We start from the raw sequence: 23,865 nt of genomic DNA, 5'->3' as shown, positions 1-23,865 counted from the left end.
AGAGTGCCCTAGCATGAGCTTAGCCTCTCTGCAGCTTTCGGAATCCCTTCCTTATAGCTGTTCTATGATATAGCCATACCATATACTCTTAAGTGCATTATAATCCTCGCGGTTAATGCTAACTTTAGTTTGGCTTTATCAAAACATGTCGTGTTTGGTGTCAAACGCTTTGGAATCCTACCCCCACCCTACCAATTCTGCAGGCGGGTTTAGAATTACACCCTTCTAGAGGGAGAAGACATGTACACACTGGTACACCTGGTAAATGTTTTAAAGAGCCTCAGCATCACAAAATGGATGCTGCTGCCACAGACACGAGTTTGACCTCCTGCTGCTGGACGAAACTCCGGCAGGGGAGGCTTGGACAATAGGTTTCCTGTCCAGGGAGGTGCCAGCACCTCCCCAGACAGGCTTTAGTGTATTGGGGGAGGTTGGGTTGCATTCACAGAATGCTTTTCAGACACTGCCTGGGGTACATAAGGTGCTCCATGCATTTCCCAGTTCAAACCGGTTGCTGGGGCACTCAGCCCCAGCTCTGGCGTGAAACTGAACAAAGGGGAAGGGGTGTAACCACCCCCTCCCCAGGTCCTCCCATAGGTGGGGCCATGGAGTTAGTCCATCCCCTAAGCTTAGTATAAGTATAGGAACCCAGACCCTAGGACTTTATATTACCCTGGACGAAACTCTGAAAACAAAATCTTGGACCTTCGACATTCCATATCGACTGGAAGATGGAAGAAATCTCCCTTGGGGTCAAGGAGTGACCTCCCTGTTCAAACAGGCACCAAAGAAGCATCTTGCCGGTCTGCATTTTCGAGGCTCCCGCCGGATCCCGAAGAATCTGCGACACAGGACATGGACTTCCGGACATCTCTGAGGCTGACACGAGTCCCCAGCAAAGCTGAGACCTGTAGCTATCACGAGAGACATGGGACCGGAACTCCTGGATATCCTGCAAGTTTGCAAGTGCACCTACTTTCCAAAGTTTCCCGAAGTTGTGCATTGGGCTATTTGTTGGCCTTTCCCCGAGCACCTTTTGCACAAAAGCTGAGAGGCCCACACTCCCCGAGTGTTCCGTGGGCTCATTTTCTTCACACGCAGCTTGAAAACTCCTTTGTGATCTTTAGTCCGTTGACTAGTGGGTCCCTACAAAGGACAATCCTTTGTTTCTTAAGCTTTCCTGGTTGCTCTTTACTTGCTCTGACCCCCCTCCAAAGGGCGAGTCCCTCAGACCTTGCTGGTCTGCTCCGAAGCCAATATTGTTATCTTGCATGGGTTGCTGTTGCCAAGGCTTGTTGGGTCCAATCCAGATTCCGATACTGCAGCACTCGACATCCTTCATTGGACAGCTAAAACCCAGCTTCTGGTTGTGGTCGACACCTCCTGGTCCTCATGGCTGAAGAGTCAAGGTTCACCTAGTTCACTTGAAAGCACCCAACATCGGCTGGCATCTTCTTGTCGCCATCCTGGTCACTACCTAGTGACCAAGACTCTGTCCCCTCTGATTTCAGGTTCTTCAGATCTGCGATCCACCCTTGAATCCATCCGAACACTTTTCCTTTGGTCGCCTGCAGCACTTTTTCGCAGCTCTCCATTAGAATCGACGACGAAACCAGACACGAAAAGACACCTATGCACCCGGCTTCCCTGGGTGAGGTAACACGAGTACTTCGGTGCTCCTATGGGTCTTGACTCTCGAAGTGTCTAAGTCTAAAGGGGTTTCACCGCAGTCCACTCCTAAGTGTCCTTAAACTTTAAAATTCTAACTTAAACTTTCTCCATAGAAGTCATTGGTGATTCGCGGCTGTATTTAGACACTGCACGCGTCCCCCGTGGGTCTTGTGCATCCCTAACTTGGGTGGTTCCTGGTTACCCCAGCGGTTCTACAGGCCCTAGGCCTCATTTCTATCCCTCACATGGTTCTTATAGCACTTTTTTAGTATATGGTTTGTAAGGCCCCTAGGGCAAAAGGTATATTGTGCTAGTTTACTGTGTGCTATTTAAGTCCCTGTATTGTACTTTGGCCTATAGCCTCATAAAGAGACTAGAGGGGTTGTGTTTAGAATAAATACATATATTTTATATATGTACCTTGTGTGGTATACTTTCATTTGATCATTCAAGAGATTATAGACTGGTAAAACAAGCTGTTTTACATTCCTTCAAAAGTTCGCCTGAAGGCAGCTCTCCACAGCTACCACTAGATAGCTTTCTATAAAGGTTGTCTTAAACCTACCATCAATAAGGGTCGTTTGGACTGGTGCAAGGTGCCCACTAGAATAGTGGGCATCATATGCCAGGCCAACTTCTCACAGTATGTATATAAGGTCTTCAGACTGATGCTGTGATGGGAAATACCCTTTACAACGCAACCATTACATCACACTACACTTACAACGCAGGCATTACATCGCAACATCTTTTACAACGCATGACACTACAATGCAGGCATTACAAAGCATACCATTACAACGCATGACACTACATCGCATGTCATTTCAACGCAGGCATTACAACACATACCATTGGAGTTAGAATAGTAATTTTTAACCCCTACACGATCCAACATTTACCCTGCTGTTGCACACCCTGGAGGTAGAATAGTAATTTTTACCCCTACACTATCCAACACTTACCCTACTGTTGCACCCCCTGGAGTTAGAATTGTAATTTTTACCCCTATACTATCCAATACTTACCTTAAACGGAATGGAATGGTGTGCGTTGTAATGGTATGCTTTGTAAAGGTAATATGCAATGGAATGGAATGCGTTGTAGAGGTAGTTTTTTAAAATGCAATGTAGTGTCATGCGATATAATGGAATGAATTGTAGTGGATATTGCGACGTAAAAACTGCGTTGTAAGTGCATGCGTTGTAAATGTATGCATTGTAACGTCATAAATTGGCTGTGATTTGTTCCTTTTGCTTTCTCTTTGAGGGAGGTGGCCAGAGGATGCTACATGATCGCATTTACTAATGCATTGTGTTGACCCCAGTGCGCCACAAGTCAGAAACCAATTATTAATATTCCAGCCCAAAAGTGTTTTGCACTGGAAATGTGGACTTTCACAATATCAAATCCACTTTGTGCCGCTGCTTTGTGTAAAGGTTGCGTTTTTAGGGGCCGATCACTGCAAACGGCGATAGGTTTTGATGCAAAGTCCAGTCTACTATGGTGGCCTGACCGGACTTTTTTTTAAAACTAACACCTGGATGCTAACACTGTAGTCTTTCCTGAGAGAGAGCTATAGTCTGTGCATGTGGAGAACCCTCTGAGGTGCCCAAGTGTTAGGTGCGTGGTACTCATAGTACAGCCCGCAAGTCTTTCTTGGCGGCTCACGGACCTTTGAAGTAATGTACCCATGGCCCCCCAGAGAGGGGAGAGAGAGTGGAGAGAGAGAGTGACGAGAGAGAGAGTAGAGAGAGAGTGTAGAGAGAGAGGAAGTGGAGAGAGAGAGTGGAGAGAGAGGAAGTGGAGAGAGAGAGGGAGTGGATAGAGTCAGTGGAGAGAGGAAGTGGAGAGGGAGTAGAGAGAGAGATTGACTGACTGATTTCCTGACTGACTGAGAGACTGACTAAGAGAGACTGACTGAAAGAAACTGAGAGAGGGAGACTGACTGACTTACAGAGAGAGAGACTGGCTGAGAGAGAGAGGCTGACTGACTGAGAGAGAGACTGACCGACAAAGAAACTGGCTGACTGAGAGAGACTGACAGAGAGACTGACTAACAGAGAGACTGACTGACTGAGGTAGAGAGAGGCTGACTGACTGACTGTAGTACTGAGACTGACTGAAAGAGAGAGAGAGACTGACAGAGAGAGAGAGTGAGAGACCGAGAGAGACTGACAGAGAGAGAGACTGACTGACGGAGAGAGCGGGAGACTGACTGACTAAGAGAGAGACTGACAGAGAGAGACTGACTGACTAAGAGAGAGACTGACAGAGAGAGCGACACTGACTGAGAGAGAGAGACTGACTGACTGGGAGAGAGACTGACTGACTGAGAGATTGACTGACTGAGACTGACTAAGAGAAAGAGAGACTGACTAAGAGAGAGACTGCATGACATAGAGAGGGAGATAGTGACAGAAAAAGAGACTGGCTGACTGACCAACTGAGAGTGAGAGAGAGAGAGAGAGAGAGAGAGAGAGAGAGAGAGGGAGACTAATTGACAGAGAGAGAGAGATTGACTGACAGAGAGAGGAACTGACTGTGAGAGAGACTAACAGAGAGAGAGAGACTGACAGACAGAAAGAGAGCGACTGACTGAGAGAGAGACTGACTGACTGGGGAGAGACTGGATGACTGAGACTGAATAACTGGGAGAGAGAGAGACAGACTGACTGACTGGGAGACTGACTGACTGAGAGAAAGACTGACTGAGAGACTGATAACTGAGAGAGAGACTGACTCAGATAAACTGACTAAGAGAGCAAGAGAGAGACTGACTGACTTAGAGAGACTGACTGACCGAGAGAGACTGACAGAGAGAGAGTGACTGACTGAGAGAGAGTGAGAGAGAGAGAGAGAGACTGTGATGGAATTGGAGTCAAAGTGTGTATGAAGCTATGCAATGCCTCTTAAGATTGCTATTGTCTGCTAATAAAAAATGTATTATCAAAATGTGCTATTTGTACTTACATCTTGTTTTAAAATACAGCATTGTCGCATAGTCTGTTTTGAAACAGGTAGATTTTATTTTACTTTAGCCCCACCCTCAACTGACCTCACCCCTACTGGTGCAGCTCTCGGCTGCAAACCACACTGTAATTTTGGTCCCCGACAGAAAGTTTGGGAGTACCCAAGTGTTAGATAGTTGACATATGAGATCTTTCTGACCACTTTGTAGGGACCACTCCATTTGTCTTCCAAAGCTTGATGAGAAATTGGCTTTAACACCAATACTCCTGTCTAAATTGTTTCCCAGTAAGATTTCCTTCTGGTCTTACCACTCCTTCATTAGCTCTTGGCTAGACTGAAGATTCTTTATGTCTTGTTCATCCATTGAGCCATCAGCTTCCTGAGGCCCAGAACTCTTTCCCCGCATCATAGCATGAGGACTCAGACGTACCTTTGCAGAACTATCTCACCAAATTCAGTCAACCACAGACAGGATGACAAAACAATAGCTCTCAGTGGCTAAACTCTAACCCCTTCCTTGGAATTTCTGCATAGGCGAACAAGTGACATGGTTGAAGAAGATTCCATTTCCTCTCAATTAGAGTTTCCAGCATGATCTTTAGGGACTTGGAGCATTTCACCAATCCCACTGGTCTGTGGATGGTATGCAGTGCACACATGATATGTTGTGCCAGTTTGCTCCCCCATCTCCTCGTATATGAAGAGATAAAGTTCAATCCTCTGTCAGACACCACAGTCTTAGAAAATCAAACCCCAGAGAAGATCACAAGGAAGGCCAATGCCATTACCTTGGCAGTCATACTTGTCTGGGGTGCAGTTGCAGGATATCTAGTGCCATAGTCCTCCAAAACCAGAGTGTTTTGGTTGCCTGAAGCAGAAGTGGTATCAAATGAACCTACTGTGTCTTTGCCCATCCTCTCAAATGGCACACCAACCACTAAAGAGGCACTAATGGTGCCTTGGTTAAGCCTCCAGACTTGCCACTCACTTGACAAGTTAGGCAAGTTCTGTAAACCCTCTAGGCCCATACATGACCAACAAAAGAAGGGTTCTAACTTGTCCGTGCTCTTTTTGATGCTCAGGTGTCCTACTAAAGATACCCCTCATGGGTTAGCAACAACAGAACATTTCTGTGCAATTCTGGAACAGCAACTTCCCGCCGGCTCTGAATTCTGGATCTAAAGGTCCACTAAAGGGTAGATAATACTCTCAGACCATGCTGTGTTGACCAACCACTCCAGTTCAATTTGGTCACATGCCACCTTGGGTAGGCCTATCAGAGTCGGATACTTTTCCTGTGCCTTGCAAAAAGTTCTTCATTGGTTTGGCCCTCCAGAAGCTATTAAGTCCTGCAGTTTTAGCCGGGGCCCAGACTCCAAAACATGATCTGCCTAGGGGCCTCATCCTCCTATTTGAAGCAAGGGTAAGGGGCACCACATCTAGTGCCTTCTCAAAGCTTGCCCTGATCTACTCTAACTCATCTTTCCACTCTAAGAAGGGACCACAGTTTCCTCATGAAGCTGACTTGCAGGTTTGGTCAGGGCGGCTAATGTTTCCCATCCCATGTAGTCCTCAGGCCCGGGCAATCATAGGTCATTGACCAGCAGGCACCAAGCAGCCCTGGCACATGAGTACTCCATGTTGTCCTCACTGGCATCTAGTAATAATCTCCACAGGTTTGAGATACTTCCTCTCAACAACAGTTCTCAGGTGCTACTATCCCTTAGTGTAGGAACCTTCTTCCCTGTAATGCGCACCATGCTGACAAATCCCATGGTGCTTGATTGGATGGTATTTAACCCATATGCACCCCTTATTCCTTTAGTCCATTCAGTGTGACAAGGTTTTGTGCCCTTGGGCCTTCACTGGTATCCATATGACCTTTAACAGAGAAGCAGGCTACAGGTTTCTTAACTAGATATTTTGTTTTGTAATGCTCTTCCCTTTGGTACCTCACACAGGTTACCAGATTGGGCAGGTAGAGTGGGTCTCTTACGCTTCCTTCTCTTTCTTATTCTGACCAAGAAACCACTTCCACATAGTGTTTGGTCCTCTCCAGGGCCCTGAACCTACCCTTGCTGGTCTGGAAATATTCTGCAGGGACCATTTCTCTCCTTTTGGTTTGAAACTGTGCTGCTCCAGCCCTTGGTTCACACTGTTGGCTAACTACTTGTCAACTGTTACAACAAACATATCTGAACTTTTTGAGTTATTTCAGACAAGTATCATTTAAGCACTCTTCTCCGAAAAGCTCTGCTATGATTAACTGATTTAGGAACTGGTAATCGATCACTTCTATCCCTTTCATCAACTCATTTCAATCTCAAATTATGTCAGGATCTAATTTGCTAAGAAAACGCTACACGGCTTTTTGCTCTCACAGAATGTCTGCACATTCGGGGCTGGATTCAACCCAAATCGCCTAACCAGAGCTTCGATCATACACACAAGTCGGATTGTCATTCTTAAGCATCAAGCCAGTAACATCGGTTATTTGAAAAATGAAGATTACTTTTTACAGTCATTGCCTTAGACTTATCATTCAGCTTTTGTGCCTTGGGTGCAATTCAAAAACATCAAAACCACCCTAAAATGTCAGTGCCTGGCACATACACGTGTATCAGTTCCTTTGACACCTTAGTGCTGACTTCCTTTGACTTGGAGAAGGAATCACTATCCCTGGAGCTAATGCCCTTTTCTGTCACTAATGAAGCTTCTCTTTTTCAAGTACTATCTGCTCTCTCTCTAATTCTCTTGCTTTTATTTTTCCTATCTCTCCTGTTTTCTCTTCCTCTCTTCCCAGGCCCACTCATCTGTCTGTCTTCGCATCTCTCCTCTTCTTTTTGACAAGCTAACCTGTATTTCTCCCTCTCAAACCCCATAATCTTCTCCTCCCACACTTCCCAAGCTTTCTGAAGCGGAAGCTCAAGTTTCAGGGTCTCTGCAAAATCTTTACACATACCATTCGGTTTAATGATATGTATTATGAGTGTTCTGACCTCCTGAATTAGGTAAAAACCCACAGTGACTCAGGCCAGTGGTGTAACATTAAAATGTGCTCCATTGAAAACAGTACAAACATTAACAGATAAACATGTAGACATTCCACTCAGCCTCGTGGGTTCTAATAGCTCAGCTGAATTTTATGTAATTTACGAGGTAGCGACATCAGAGCACTCATCATACATATCCTTGAACCTAATGGTATGTACAAAGTAACACTGTTTACATGGAGTATACCTATATGCCTAAAGGGATGCTCCTATATATGCTGTTTTTAAACTTTTACTCCCTTTTCTTCTCATAAGTTGGATTTAAGGATTCAAATTCAGAATACACATAGGTATAGTGAATCCAGACTAATTTTCCTTATCCCTTTGTAGCTTTTTCCGCTGGAGTGTAGGGTGAAGGTTTTATAATCTGGTCCTGAAGAAACACCACATATCTCATTGGGACCATACAGGAGTGAAAAATGTTGACCTACATTAAAGTAAACCCCACATCAAACACTGTGGGACTATCAAGGGTCATAACTTCCCTAACAGAGAGTACTCACACCATTGTTTTTATCCCTACCAAGGGTGGCACCAGAATATAGAGTATAGAGCACAGCTTAGATAGTTTAACTCACCATTTTACACCCTACCCTACTTTCACATTCTTGCACTCATGAAAAACAGCAAAAAGGGAAAATCTCAGACAAAGAGACCTCTTCAGGAACAGCCTCCCTTCATCTGTTTGAATAATTAGAGTCCTCCATGTCTGCTCTACCGGTGCCTATGCCTAAATTTGATCTTATCCCCCTTCCGATTTTGGCGTACGCTGACGACACGGTATTGATGGCCAGGTCGGGCTTAGCCCTACAAACGCTAATCACAGCCTACTCCGCCACAAATCGAAATCATTTATATATAATTGTGTCTGGAGCCGCAAGAGGTGAGAAACATCCTCATTTCCAGTTGTCAGGCAAGAAAATCGAGACACTCAACTTCTTTTCATACCTTGGAGTGCTTTTTGATAAAGAACACACATGGTCTAATTTAATGGCAGCAAGAGCCCAGGGCATGCAAAGGAGTGTTAATGCTGTTAAAAGAGTTGCTAAGAAGTTGGGAGGCAGCCCACTGGATGCAATTAAGAATATATATTCATCTAAAACAAAATCCACTGCAATATATGGGGCAGGAGTGTGGGGTATGGCTAACGCTGCACCACCACAACAAATAGAAGACTCCTGTTTTTTAAAATCGTGTGTCTTTACCGCAATCAGCCCCAAATCATATTTTACACTGTGAATTGGGGCTTCCTTATATGAGCAATAACATTAAACTGGCTCCAGTCTTGTTGTGCCTATCAGTATGGCGGAGGTCTACGGTGGATTTGACTTAAACCATTATCAAGGACTGTTGTAAATTAGATTATTATAAAAGAATTGGATGGTTAAATTACGTAGAGGTTCATCTGAAAGTGTAAGGGATGGAAGAATTATTTCAGGACCCTGAGTCCTGCAAAAGAGTTTCAAAGGAAAGAATAACTGATTTATTAATTAAGAGATCAAAGTATGCCCGAAGAGAAAAGAAATGTATTCATCATTCCTCCATTCTTTATGATTTTGTACCATCAAGATTGGGGGAAGGTTTTCAGTATTTGTCACACATAAGTAATGCGCAGCACAGATTTATCCTTTTGCGTTTCCGCATGAACATGATCTCGCTACTCCTGGGATACCCACAAATTAAAATATAAATTAGCAGACTTCTCACCCTGTCCCTGTAACAACTACGCAGTGCAGTCAGATCTACACATTGTATTATTTTGCAAGACCTATACAGAGGAAACGAAAACATTCATACTCCCAATCCTGAGGTACCACAATTTGTATGCTGTTCTGTTGCCTCATTTCTGTCATTTAGGGAGATGAAAAAGGTGGGATGACATTTTAGTTGCAACAACTAATTCATTAATTTTAAATTCTGAACTGCTTCTTTCATAAACGTTTTTATATGAATATTCCTGGATTACGGCAACTGTTTAATTTTTATTTTAAATGTGTATATACTGTGTTGGAATTTTTCGTTAACTTATGCTTTTATGATCCGTTTTAAAAAGTTTGAATAAAGCTGTGTGACTATGACTATGCCTTAGAGATAAGGGTACAGGTGGCTGGACTTTCAATAGCTCCTGGTCCTTCCCTTTTGATTGACTCAGAATATGTTAGTCAGAGACTCTTACCCCTGGTGTCCTGGGGCTTAACCTTACTGTTGAACCTCAAACTATGCACCGCATACACCCTTCAGCACTTGACCCAGAGAGAAGCAAAGGCAAGCAGTCCAAGCTTACTCAATTAGGAAACATTTTACTCAAATAACACAATGAAATACTATAAATAATGTTCCAGAGACAATGAATAATACCAGATAGTACTAATACCCTTCAGTAACTACTGGGGAGGCAGCTTAGTATTCTCCAGCAGACTAACCTCCTAGTATGCCTATTTGTGATAGTTCAAGATTCTAGAGCCTCCCTTGGAGTTGTGTATTATTGGGAGTGCCCTTAGGCAGTGCTCAACAGGTTGTGAGCCAGTATGTCAGAATATTTGTTCCCCGGTTAGAGGAGATCCTGTTTCTTCCTTCCGTATATACCAGGTATGCATAGTAGCTTTTCTGTTATCTGAGTCGGCTGGTGATGCAGGTTATGCCTGTCTTCTGTTGGCATGACCATTAGGGTGAGGAGTGAAGATCCTGCCTTGGGCCTCTTGACTGGTGCACCAGTGACATATTTGGTCCTGGTGAGTGATGAGTGGAGGCAGCACCATTCAAGGAGGCTGCTTGGAGTTTCAGCGCTCATATTTTGTTGGACCTTGAAGTTTTGCTTCTCCTCATACCCAAACACAAAAGCCAAAACCAGCTAGGTGCCCACTGCTTGTGTCTGTGGTAAGTGTTTAATTCTGGAAGCTAGCCTCTCATTTGATGTGTTTCCTCCCCACTCCTCTAACTTCTTTGTTTCAGGAACCACAGACTGTGGATCGTTCTTCTTTAACACTTTATAGTTTTTTGGAACTTAATTCTGAAACTTAACACAACTGGACATAAATTCCTCAGTGCATTCCACCCATGGGTGTACCCAATTCCGCTCACACTGAAGGGATACTTTGCAATCCCTAGGCCTTTCCCTTGAAGAAATTTGCATGATCTTCCCTGATGCAGCAGTGAACATCTTCCGCTTGACACCTTCACAGACATCTCCTTCTGAGTGGCATTTTCCTGGTACGTTCCCCTGCAAGGTCCTTCTTAATCAGTCATTTAAATCCCTTCCTCAAAGCAAAATCTAGGCAGAATTCCTGACAGTCTTTCCAAAGGTCACAGATTCTGTCCCAAAACATTGGAAGGGGAGGTGGCAGCGGATACCGCAACCCTAGAGTGCAGCAGAGTTTCTGTGTGCCTAGTGGTCTGGAGACTCCAGATTCTGCTGAAGAAATCTTGGCACACAGGTTGGACATTTCTGCCCTGCCTTTATATTAAAGCCGCAGGCAGTAGTTGGGTATTTCAACAGCCCGTTCTGGGATCAGTTCTTGTTAGTTCTGCCATTTTACTTATTCCACTTAACCTGGCCCAACCAAGGTCTTTATTACAAGGTACTACCTAGAAGGTGGGAGTCTCCAGGCAGGAGAAACCCAAAAAAGGGTACAAACAAGAAGGAGGCAGTCTCACTTACCCGCCTGTAAACCTGTGTGGTGGAGCTCTTCCATAGAATAATGGGCCAGGATTTCTTAGTGGCTCTGTGTCTCCTCTACGATACAACAAAATTCTGACCCACTCTAAAGGTTACCTGCAATTCACATCTGCTGTCTGTGCTTTTTTGTAGCCCATGTAGACCCATCTGATGTAGCAAATACAAGGTAGACTCTAATGACATTAGTTACATGTATCACATATGCATCCAAAAATCCATGTCCCACATGGATGAGCGAAGGGTCCAGTTTCAGGGGACTGGTAGACCAATTTACAGAAAAGAGGAGAAGCCAGTAGGCGACTCTCCTGGGCAGGAAACATTTCCTACCCTGACAATATATATAGTATTTCTTACAACTAATGTCAGTCCGCTACAGTCCAGCATGTTGACAGTAGCCATGCTCCATAATAGGAAGGTGCACATGGTGTGCTCCTCTATAGAGTACAGGGCAAAACACAGCATCTCAGTCCATGTCAAAAAAGTATCTCCAGTGCACATGCATGATTATCGGGTGTACTGAGGTGGGGGGAAAGCTATGGCTCGCACGATGAACTGGAGGTAAGGGCACACACTCTCCAAATCTATGCATAGGACCATTCTCTGTTCAGAAAGAAGTGTATCATTTTGGGACTCCTACCCTCTTGTTGGGATGGGAATATCCAGTAAATGGTATAAATGTGTTCCTCTGTCCTGAATGTCCAAATGCATGTGTCTGGTCTCCTGGTTTCTGATAATTGGCACTGGCATCATGCTCCTTTGGTATGTGTACAAGGCCAAGGCTTATCCCCAGAGATGCGAAAGTCCTGGGTTTGGCCAGTGACATAGCGGGACGCATCAAGCGCACCCTCATTAACAGACAGGGGAATACTGTCCCTGTCATGTGTTTAGCATATAGAGTGGTGATGGCAGTGTACTGTGTGTTGTGAATCCATAGCTTTGGCCAGACCTTTTTATCCCTGTCACTGGAGTGGAGGGCTACTGGCCCACTTGTGTAAAGCTTTGTCTCTGTGTGCTTACCCAACTCCTATTGCTAACATCCCAAGTGTGCTTCGTGCGTATTGTGTGTGTAGCTTACGAGGCATGGTCTCTGTAAGTGAGCCATAATAATGTAGGCCTTTGAAATCCGTTTTGGGTATTCCTAGCCTGGCCTTTTGCATAAGATGGATGTTCATATGTTAAAACAGCAAAAGTAAATTTGGGATACTCTCAAAGCTGGAGCGAGGATAACTACACAAAGTGAGGGAAGAGGAGACAAGACTCCTGAAGAAAGTCAGTTAAGCCTTTTGCTGAGCCAGGGACTGCTAACTATTCTTCCTGAAGCACTGCCACTTGGTGAATAGTAGGGGTGAAGGGTGGGACTGCAGAGTCTGATAAAGTAGAGGAATAATTTTGTCTTTCCTTGATCACTCTATTCAGCTGGCTGATGACAACCAAGTGCAGAACCTTACACCCCTTTGTACCTTTGTTGTGTGTGTTTCAGGCATGATACTGTCCTGCTCTGAGAAACATCACTCTAGGCACAGGCTGCGTCTAGAATGCAATCTGGAAAGGACACTTGAAAGAGACACACCCCAAAATAGTTCTAAACATACATACAGTGGCTACACATCTCCTGTTTGCTTTTACTCTATAAAAGTGTGCCCCACTTATTGCTTGATTTCCAAGTTCTCTAGGACCGAGGAAGGGAGTGCTCCAAAGAGTACTTAGAGGACAGTTGTACAACCAAAGCTGGTGTCTGCCTGACCCAACTTCCCAGAGTCCATCTGAGTCCACCTCTTGCCTGGAATAGCGGCTTACCTGACCCAAAGCACTCGTAAAGTAGCCTGCCTGCTGAGAGAGCAAAGACGTCTTCCCGTCCTGCAGGACGAGTGACTGTCCAGAAGGAGAAAGGTGTTATTAGGGTCTTCAAGATGCAGGCATCTGCCCATAGCCATCTGTCTGCCCCAGTGTCAGGGGGTAATAGACTCTCTGGCCACTGTTCCTAATTTTAACATACCCACCAGAGACTGAGCAACCAAGCCTCACCTGTTGAGAACTATAAATGCCCAGACTAACGGATATACCTATGGATGTTCTTTTGAAGGATGGCACACAGGGGTCAGTCCTTCCCAAAATTCTTAGGGGCATATTATCAAAGAATAGCGATAAACATCGCTAAGCGCACTTGGCGCGTTTCTGTATATCGCTGTCTATCGCCAGATTACATCGCCGTGTTAGTGGCGTATTAACAATGCTTTGCTAACAGGCGATGTAATTCCAGCGATAGAGGAGGAAAATGAGAAATAGCGTGTAAAATCCTGCGAAGATTTCACAGCGCTAAGGGGCTGCTTGCTGATAGGGGAGTGTGGACTTAAACAAACAATCCACCTCCCATTATTAGTATAGCTAAGTCAAATGAAAAGCAGATGTTAAATTCCAGCGATAAACGCAGTTAGCGCGTTTTTTTTATTGCTTTGCATGTCTGCTGCGGGGTTGTAAATAGCGCAAAGCCGTGTCCGCGTGAATTGACATGGAGTTAGGGACGGGAAGGCCTACTTTGCATGTCATTAGCGATATTGATCGCTGACATGCAAAGTAGCAAGGAAACACGCGTTAACGCTTGTTAGCGTGTCCTTCTTGATAGAGTGATAAAAAAAATCGCTGCTTTTACAGAGCTGTGTGCCGAAAAAGCGCTGATTACACCCTTGATAATATGCCCGTAAGAAATCCTGAAGTAAGGATAGAACCATTCCCGTAGCCACACTACCTGTTCCAATGTAACACTAATTACAGAAAAATGCCTTGTGGGAAGCAGGGGCAATGAGAACTAGAAGGAAAGAAGCTTAAATGCATAGGAAAGCTGTCTCAATAGTATGCTCTAATTATAGAATAGAGGCGTGTACTACTGGAGCAGGCACAGCTGGCCAGTAAGGAAAAGAGAATTCAGTTCCTGACATTCAAAACTCAAACATGCAGGAATTGACTAGTACTTAGAGTTGTGGTGAAACAAGATCCACATGACCAGAAATGGCAACCTTGAAGGGGGCACAATGGTTTAGCCACCATTTAATATTAGCATATTTAGTGAGTATGTTGGTATGGTATAGCAGTGCTTCAACCATGGATTAAGGATATGTCATCATCTCAACAGTGGCTTCTTGCCCTTATGGTTATCGGGTCTCAACCATCCTTGTTACTGTCCTTTTCTTGTCACATTAATAGTATACAGTGTGCAGTAGTATAGCATCACATTTGGTTAACAGTCAAATGAGGTGCAAGATCATCCTTGGTGAAACATCAGCAGGAGTATGACAATTAGGAGCCAAACTCTAAATCAGAACCCAGTTCAGACCCAGTCATATGGATATCAGTCTTGACTCTGTTCCTTATGGGAACAGTCCAGCCCTAACTGTCAAGCCAGGTTTTCCCTGGAATGGAAACAGGCATTCAGGGATTCAGAGACCGTTTTCGGGGTAACTCCCCTCATCAGCCAGACTAGTGTGAATCCAGTGACAAAGTGATCATGAGACCATCATCTGGGCATACCCTGCCAACTTAGGGCAAACAAAGCAAACATAAGGAGAAGATGGAGGGGTTTCTGGGCACTGGGGGTGCCATGTCTCCATCAAACAGCCAGGTTTTGAGTTTCTTTCTGAAGTCCGCCTGGGAGGGTGCTGTTCAGAGGTGCAGGGGGGTGGTCAATCAAGGGCTTGGTGACAATAAAGGAGAATAGGGGTCCTGCCGGAGCTGTGACGGATGCAGGGGGGGGGGGTGCAAGGGCGAGAGAGAAGGATCGCAGGTGTCTTGCCGGTAGATGGAAGTTGATTTGATGGCTGATTTGTTGGCATGCATGAGGATCTTGAACTGGCATCGTTGCTGTAATCGAGGCGGCTGGTGACGAGGGTCTTTCTGGTGTTTATTGGGATCCATCTGAAGATTCTGCGGAGCATGCAAAGGGTGTGGAGCAGGAGGAGTCAACGGCATTTACTTGTCGTTTCATGGTCAGTTGGCTGTTGAGGATATTGCCAAGGTTGCGTGCGTGGCCTGTTGGTGTGGGTTTTGGTCCGAGTTCTGCTGGCCACCAGCTGTGGTCCCAAATAGAGGTGTTCTTCCCGAAGATCAGTACTTCCTTTTTGTCAGAGTTGAGTCTGAGGCAGTGGTCTCTCATCTATTTGGCTATGTTGGTCATGGTATTGCAAAAGTTGGTTTTGGTGTTGGAGGGGTTCCCGGTGAGTGAGTGAGAGGATTTAGTTGAGTGTTATCTGCGTAGGAGATTATATTGAGTCCATGGGATCTGACGACGTCAGCGAGGGATGTCATGTAGACGTTAAACAGGATGGGGTTGAGGGATGATCCTTGAGGTTTACCGCAAATGATGACCTTGGGTGCAGAGGTGAAGGGAGGCAGTTGGATGCTACTGCAAGAAACTAGGCGATCCACCTGACGGCGTTATACTTTATGCCAATGTTGTGGAGTCTGTCAATGAGGGTGTGGTGGGATATGGTGTCAAACGCAGAAGAGAGGTCGAGGAGGATCAGGGCTACCGTCTCTCTGCAGTCAAGGAGAGTTCCGATATCATCTGTGGCAGCAATCAGCAAGGTCTCAGTGCTGTGGTCGGCACGGAATCCTGATTCTGAACCGTCAAGTGGGTGGTTTTGTTCCAGATGTTCGGTGAGTTGTTGGTTGATGGCTTTCTCGAGTACTTTGGCTGGGTAAGGAAGCAGGGAGATCGGTCTGTAATTTTGGAGATTACTGGGGGCAGCCGAGGGTTTCTGCAGGAGAGGTCTGACCTCTATTTCTTTCCATTGGTCAGGAAGGGTTGCTGTGGAGATGGAGGTGTTGAGAATGCTAGTGAGTACCGTGCCAATTCGGTTGGTTCCGAAGTTGAAGAGATGGTGGGGGCAAGAGTCGGTGGGCACCCTGGAGTAGAAGGACAACATGATGGTTGTGGTGGTCTGAGTGGTGATTGGAGACCATGTGGTGATCATTCGGCTGATGTTCATTGGTTGGTTGAGGTTGTCGATGCTAAGAGTGGTGGTTTCGGGATCGAAGGTGTTGTAGAAGGTAGCAATCTTGCTGTGGAAGTAGTCAGAAAGGGTATTCTTGGGCGAGGTGGGTGGTGTTCTCTGTGGCTGTTGGGTTGGAGAATTCTGTGACTATTTTGGAGAGTTCCTTTGTGTGGTTGGCCAGGGTATCGATGCAGGCAGTGATGGTTGCTCTCTTGCCTTCCTTGATGCACAGGTGATAGTTTCTGAGGGCTGCTTTGTGAGCTGCTCTGTCAAAGGGGTTCTTAGTGATGCGCCATCAGTTCTCGAGTCAGTATCAGTTGCACTTGTGGTTCTGAGCTCTGAGGTGTACCAGCAGTTTTGTTTAGGGGTTATGTTGGCTTTTGCAGGTCTCAGCGGGACAACTCTTTCATTACATTCGGTGATTCAGGTGGGAAAATTCTGGAAGGCCTGAGCCCTGGATACCTTGCCCCAGCTGTGGTGGGAGGTGCTGTGGTGCTTGGTGGTGGTATGCTATGCTGGGCATCGGAGATGGTGACGTGAACTATAGTGTGGTCAGTCCAGGTGAGTTCTAAAATGTGGCTGAATTTGATTCTGTCATGAAGGAAAAAATTGAGTTGATCATGTGTCCTGCTTTATGTTGGGATTCGGTGACCAGTTGGGTGAAGTTAAGGTTGTTCAGGTTCTCCAGGAAAGTGATGGGGTTGGCGTCATTGGGGACTTCAACGTGGAAGTTGAGATCGACAAGTAGGACATAGTGGTGGGAGTCGATGGCTAGGGAGGCGATGAGGTTGGACATAGTGTTGCAGAAAGCTGGCCCCAGTCCCAGGGGACGGTAGGCAAGGGTGCCTCTTTTCATGGTCTTAGAGTCGGTCTGTAGTCAGAAGTTAAGGTGATCCATGAGAGGTGTACGTTCATCATTTGTGACAATGCATAGGTCGGTTTCCTTGAAGATGATGGCGATGCCCCACCTTGTTTGTTGGTGTGGTCTTGGTGTATCATTTTGTAGCCGTCTGGAGTGGCGGTGGCAATGTTGGTGTTCGAGGAGGGGGTGAGCCACGTTTCGGTGATGAAGGCAATATCAGGGGAGAGGCTGGTGAGGGTGTCCCAGGTTTCCGGGACGTGTTTTTAGAGGAAGTGGGCATTGTGCAGGATGGATTGGAGCAGTTCTGGGTTGTTCGTGGTCTTCTGAGCTGAAGCGGTGCGGGGTCCAGTGCAGCTGGTGGTTCTGTGTAGCAAGAGAAGCGGCAGTGGCTGCAGGTGAGGGGTCCTTTGGTTCATCGCGTAAAGGACGTGAAGCAGCTGTTGCCATGTCTGGGGCCCCCCGGGACAGGAGCTCCTTGGGGGTGTAATGGCGGATAGTGGTATGACCAGGGTTCCGGCAGTGGGTGCGGTCCAAGGGCAGATGGGCTTGACATTGGCATGCCTTCAATGTGCCGGCCTAGTACCTGCTTGTGCAACTGCTGTGCGGCCACGCTGAGGCTTCAATTAAGTAGGTCCTGGGGGGAGCACGAGGTGGTGGGAAGAGGGACACGGCAGGGGGAGGGAAAAGGCAGGAAGAGGGCAAAGGTAAGCAGAAAAAGGCAGAGACCGGGGCTGAAAGAGCAGGAAAAGGCAAAAACAGGTCAAAAACTAGCAGAAATAGCATGAGCAGGGGCAGAAACCAGCAAGGAAACGCAAAAAACGGGGCAAAAATGAGCAGAAAACGGCAAAAACAGCGCAGAAACTAACAGAAAAAGGTAGAAGTGGCTGCAGAAACGAGCAGGTAAAGGCAGAATTGGGGCAGAAACGATCATAAAAAGGCAAAAACCGGGCCAGAAACTAGCAGAAAAGGCAAAAACATAGGCAAAGCGAGCAGAAAATGAAGCAGAGGAGGCAGTAACATAAGCCAGAATGAAAAGGGTGGCAGACTGCGGGCAAGCTAGACAGGAGACTGTCTAGGAGGAGTTGGCACGAGTACCTGCTCAATGGGGTCGCGCTGCAGCCTCCCGTAAATAAAGACTGTTTGTGACTACATGTACTAGCCTTTTCTGTGGACGACAGGACAGTTTTACTAGCCAATATGCAAATCTGCCCCATTTGAATAAAGTGTATTATTCTAGTAACTTTCTAAGAGGGATGTCTGTAAAAGGCACTAACTGATAACGTGTGCAATTTATGAGTCGCTGTGGAGGACAGCGTAGCTTGTTGATTGTGCGTGCAACACATTTCAAGTTAGACTAACGTGAGGTGATTAGGTTATTGAAGTAAGAGGACTAAAAATTGTTGAGAGTGTCAGCTATTGGTGGTTTGTGTGATTGCTGGTGAGGGGAGTGTGAATCAGTGGTATTGTGAATATAAAACAACAGTTTGCCTACCGCTGGAGAGTTTTTCCTGATGAAGGGTTGTATTTCCCAAACACTGAGCTACACGAAGGGACTGGTGATGTACAAGCTCTCTGACTTCATCAAATTGTTCGCTTATTTTTGCAATCTTTGGGCGTGATTATTATCGCAGTGGTTTTCTGACTGCCGCACTCATGGTGGCACAGCAGTGGCAGTCCACCGTCTGCTGGATTACGACTCTCACCATCATACCGGCGGTGTACCACCTGCTGCGACAGAGCTGCGCCACAATGTAAAATCCTAGGGCCTTATTTATGAAGGCCTTGCGCCACCGGTGCGTCACTTTTTCCCATGTTAAAAGTGACGCACCGGTGGCGCAAGGCCTTCATAAATAAGGCCCCTAGTGCCTTATTTGTGAAGGCCTTGCACTGTCGGTGCGTCACTTTTTCTCATTTTAAAAGTGACGCACGGGCGGCGCATGGCCTTCATAAATAAGGCCCCTAGTCCTACTGAGCATAATGCGAGTTTCTGCTGCGCCACCAGCTATTTCATGGAGGGAGCGCCGCCATGAAAAGGCCGGCGGTGCAGGAAAAAGAGGGGGCCCCACAGGGCCTCCATGCCCCTCCCCCCTGGCCTTGGGATGCATTTCAGGAAACCAATATGTAGCCCTCCCCCACCCTCTGTATGCTTGTACCCCCAGTTCCGGAAAGGCATGGTCGTCACCGTCCATGTCGTGCTGGAAAATGCTTGCCGTTCCTATTGCAATGCCTGGTTTTCTGGCACCTCCACGGGAAAGGCATAGGATCGTCCGTCCACCTTACACAAGTTCAACTCATAATAAGGTTGGCGGTCCTTGCCCTGATTTGGCGCAGCTGTGCAGGTGGAAAGCCGACAAAAGTCGTAATCTGCCCCTCTGATTTTTCTGCTGAGACCCATAAAGGGATTCAGCTAACTGGGGAAACCTGACCTTCACATATGGATAAAATACTGGAAACAAATTGTCATTATCTAGTTATTTTACAAATAATTTTTCTTCATTGAGATTAAAGAATTTGTTTTATGTGCCTGGATGTTTCATGGAACATTTTGCAAAAGTATAAATTGCAGTAAATCAGATTTAGGTTACATTTTAACTTTCAAAGAGGTGTGGTGGTGGTCAGTTGGATTCTCCTGTGCATGGTGCACAACGGGGTTGTATATTGAGGACAGAGGTACCACTTTTTTCCCACCTAGAGCAGCCTATGTGTCCCAAAGGTAGGCAGACTGTCTCCGATTAGTTTCAGCCAAAATACAAAAATGGTGAGACCAAAATATTGCTAAGGTAAGCATATACAGGTTTACCATTAATAATAAAAATATTTGTAAAAGATACTGACCTATAAACACTTACCCTCATGTTATTTCGGTAGTCAAAATTTAGAACACAAGGGACCCTATTGATCAATATTTCATGCAACACAGCGCACCAAGACTCCTTACTGCACTGTGCTGAGTGAAAGGGAGAGGGCAGGAATTTGCCATTTCTATCAAGAAATGGCTCATTCCTGCTCTCTGCCTGCGCTGGTGCACAAACTGCTGCCTAGTGCTAACTCAGGCGCCCTCGTATCATAGTTCACGTGTGCCTGCGTTACAGGCAGTATTGTTTTTTGTGCAGGGCAAACAAAAACAATCCCCTGACGCTATTTCCTCTTTCTACGTGTGCTGCGCTCTCGACCCATGGAACGCCTCCCTAAGGCAGAGTAACTGGAGGCAGCGACTTGCGCTGCCTTGCGTTACTCTAGATTTACCAAGCCACGCAGGGCCACGCAAAGTGGCCTTGTGTGGCTTGGTAAATCGCATGTAGGATTTGTGTCGCCCTTGCATTACTTCGCATGGCAAAAGAGCAACCCAAAACGTTTATAAATATGGCCGTATATATTTTAGCCAACGATATTCTGTCTATTATACTTAGGTACTATTTCATATTCTTTAAATATGAGACTAACTCATGGGTGAAATATGCGTTTGTGCAGCACACACACTGGTGTGTGTAGGCTAAGCAACAGAATTTCAATACATTAAAAATGCCTACTAGGTAATTGGTGAAGTAGAACCACATTCACAAGAAATATAATACCTTAACCAGGGCTCTCTTTCTCAAGCAGACAGACTTATCTACAACTTTATCTTCTAATATTTGCTGTTTAACAATGACATTTTCTACTGTTGTGTTCTCCTCACTGTCCTCAAACCCATCCTCATTCATACCTTATCCTATTCCGATAGGCCGCCTGTGACACATTCTGTGTTGGAGACGATGTTCAAGTCGATGGGAAGGACTTTTTTACAGCCAAGAGCAGCTGGAAGCGACACAAACACCGACTATCTATTCACTCCAGCGCCCTGGACCTTTTCACAGGTAATAAACACGTCAGACTCTATTCGAGGGGCCAATGGGTAGCAGACAGGACCTACTTGGCCCAAACCGGGGTGGTTGAGGTTGCTAGTTATGGACCTCGCATCACCAGGGCCAGCGTAGCCCTGTGCGCACACACATAATGCCAGGACCAAACAGAAAGTCAGGGTACCAGGCTCACACCTCCAAGGCTTGCCATACCCCACCCCCACCCCCAAGAAAGGCGAAAACACACACTGACCATGGGCATCCGCAGAAATTTTTCCAGGGGGGGCTAACCTGCCAAACAAAGGGGCTTGGCTAATGTTAATGAATAGGGGCGGGGCTAAAAATGGCTGACAATCAGGATCGGGTAATGCTCAGGCCAAGCTGAGAAAAAAAAAGTGGTGAATTCTGCATTTCAAACTGGACAACAATTAGAGCACCCTTATGAACCCTAAAATAACCCCCTGTCCCCTTAAAACTCATACATTCCTGGATCCCTAAAATTAGCCCCCTGGCACCCCTAAAACCCATAACCCATACCCACCCCAACCCCTAAAATTGTGCCCCTGGCACCCCAAAACCCATACCCGCCCTGAACCCTAAAATGTCCCCACTTCCAATCCAAAACCCATACCCACCCTGAACCCTAAAATTACCCCCCTGGTATCCCAAAACCCATACCCAACCTGAACCGTAAAATTACCCCCCTGGTATCCCAAAACCCATACCCACCCTGAACCCTAAAATTACCCTTGCCCCCCAAAAACTCATACACGCCCTGTACCCTAACATTACCCCTGGCACCCCAAAACCCATATCCACCCTGAACCCTAACATTTCCCCTGGCACCCCAAAACCAATACCTGCCCTGAACCCTAAAAGTACCCCTGGCACCCCAAAACTCATACCCACCTTGAACACTAAAATTAGCACTGCCACCCCAAAACCCATACCCACCCTGAACCCTAAAATTACCCCACTGACATCCCAAAAGCTGAACGCTACGGGCAGATTAACAAGCCCCTTGCGCCACTTTTGAGTCCCTTTTAACATGGGAAAAGTGAAGCAAAAGTGGCCCAAGGGGCTTGTAAATATGCCCCTACAAGCTTACACTACATTTGCATATTTGGAGGGGACTGTCCTCCTTGGTGTTTCCATGCATGTAAGTCTAAAACACTGTAACCTAGATTTCCAGCCAGTAGGTAATGCTGATGATGCTGTAGAATGCATTAAAGTTACTGGAACTTACTTAAAAACTGCTGCCTTACTTCTGATACTATTCAGTGGAGTCGGGCTGATCAGCAAAACTGCCGTCCTGGCATCCAGCCCCTCTCGAAGGTCTCACTTTCTAGATAGGTGTGGGTCAAATGTCTCCTGGATTCTCTTTGCCTGGGCTTCCTCTGCTTCTTCGCCGGTGCTCTTGGATGCAAAAAGAGACAGATCCATGGCCCTGTTCACCATTTATCTGGTGAGCAGCGCCGTGGATGTGTATTCCATACAAGTGCACAGACAGCAGGAGGAAAGGGATGGCAGTGCAGGTGACGCTTTTCAAAGTAATTCCTGCTGGTGTCATAGCCCAGGGGTTGCTGTCTGTGCACTTGTATGGAATACACATCTATACAAGTGCACAGACAGCAAACCCTGGGCTATGATGCCAGCAGAAATTCCTACAGAAAAGAAAAGTGTCACCTGCACTGGCCATCCCTTTCCCCCTGCTGTGCACATTTTCCCACTCACACCCCATGAGGAGGCAGCTAGAAGTGGTGATTTGTCATTCTGAGGGGTGTGAATGTTATAAGAATGGGTGTGCCTGTCTGAGACAGCTTCCCGACACAGCAAACACACACAGCCGCACCCAAGTACTTCAGACAGGTCTTTAAAAGACCATTTACTTGGTAATGAGGCTTTGTTGTGTTTTCACCCCTACTTACAGCCCCTCATCTCCACTCTGCACATGGCTTTGGCTGGATGAATTAGCCCCCCCCTCCAAAAATTTGAGGGAGACGAGTTGACGTGAGGGTTAAAAGAGGGGTGAACCAGGGATTGAAGACACAGAGTGGTGACCGTGATGGGGCAGAAATGTAATGCAGTTTCCTTTTCAAATGGGTTTATTGTACAAATCTAATACAGACTCGCAGACAGCAAATGCCGCTGACTTTCCATGGCGTCTGAAAGTTTTTTTCTGGAAGTTGGCTCGACGAGCTGATCGGGTTCATTTCTTCCTTCATGTGGCGGTGATGAGTGGGTTGCAGGGCACCTGCACTGTCATTGGTAGCCCCCTGCTTCCATCTGAACGCCGAGGATCACTGCCCCCCCCCCAACCACAGGCACCTGGAGGGGTCGCTGTGATGTCTAGGATGACCAACTGGCATGGGTGCAAATTCAGGACAGTGAGTAAAAATTCAGGACAAAGGGTCCAAATTGGGGACAAAAATTCAGGACAGCGGGTCAAAATTCAGGACAAAAGGTAAGGTTTACAGACACATCAGAGAAGGTTGTGCAATAGTATATAAGTAAGTAAATAGACAACCACTAAAGTACAAGTGAAAATAAGTTCATATTAGGTTGAGACAATTGTGCACTTCATGGTTTGTCAGTATACGCGCAGCTTTAAGCAAATGTGCAGGTCTATTTGTGGTAACAAAACCGCCCCCACCTTTCCAGCTCCCAGAGAAAACACCTGATGCCCAGTCCGGCCAGTCTGGCCTTGATACCACCCTCCAATGGCGCCCCTCATCTTCACATAGACCCTCTCCATGTGTATCTAATTTCTTCTATGGTGCTACTCATCCCAAGTATGTGG

At 46.2% G+C, this 23,865-nt stretch overlaps 1 protein-coding gene across 3 annotated transcripts in view; it reads left to right on the top strand.

Annotated features, from left to right (window-relative positions):
- Positions 1-23,865, top strand: part of NOS3 (nitric oxide synthase 3) — a 1,079,476-nt gene that overhangs the window by 816,753 nt on the left and 238,858 nt on the right. For all 3 annotated transcript variants that reach the window (XM_086940927.1, XM_086940926.1, XM_086940928.1), the window contains one exon: positions 20,948-21,080. In XM_086940927.1, the coding sequence (XP_086797053.1) occupies positions 20,948-21,080 (133 nt within the window). The remainder of the gene's footprint in view (positions 1-20,947; positions 21,081-23,865) is intronic.

The sequence above is a fragment of the Lissotriton vulgaris genome, chromosome 10 (assembly GCF_964263255.1).
Source record: "Lissotriton vulgaris chromosome 10, aLisVul1.2, whole genome shotgun sequence".
In the NCBI taxonomy this organism is placed as follows: Eukaryota; Metazoa; Chordata; class Amphibia; order Caudata; family Salamandridae; genus Lissotriton; species Lissotriton vulgaris.
This window is presented reverse-complemented; position numbering and strand designations above follow the sequence as displayed.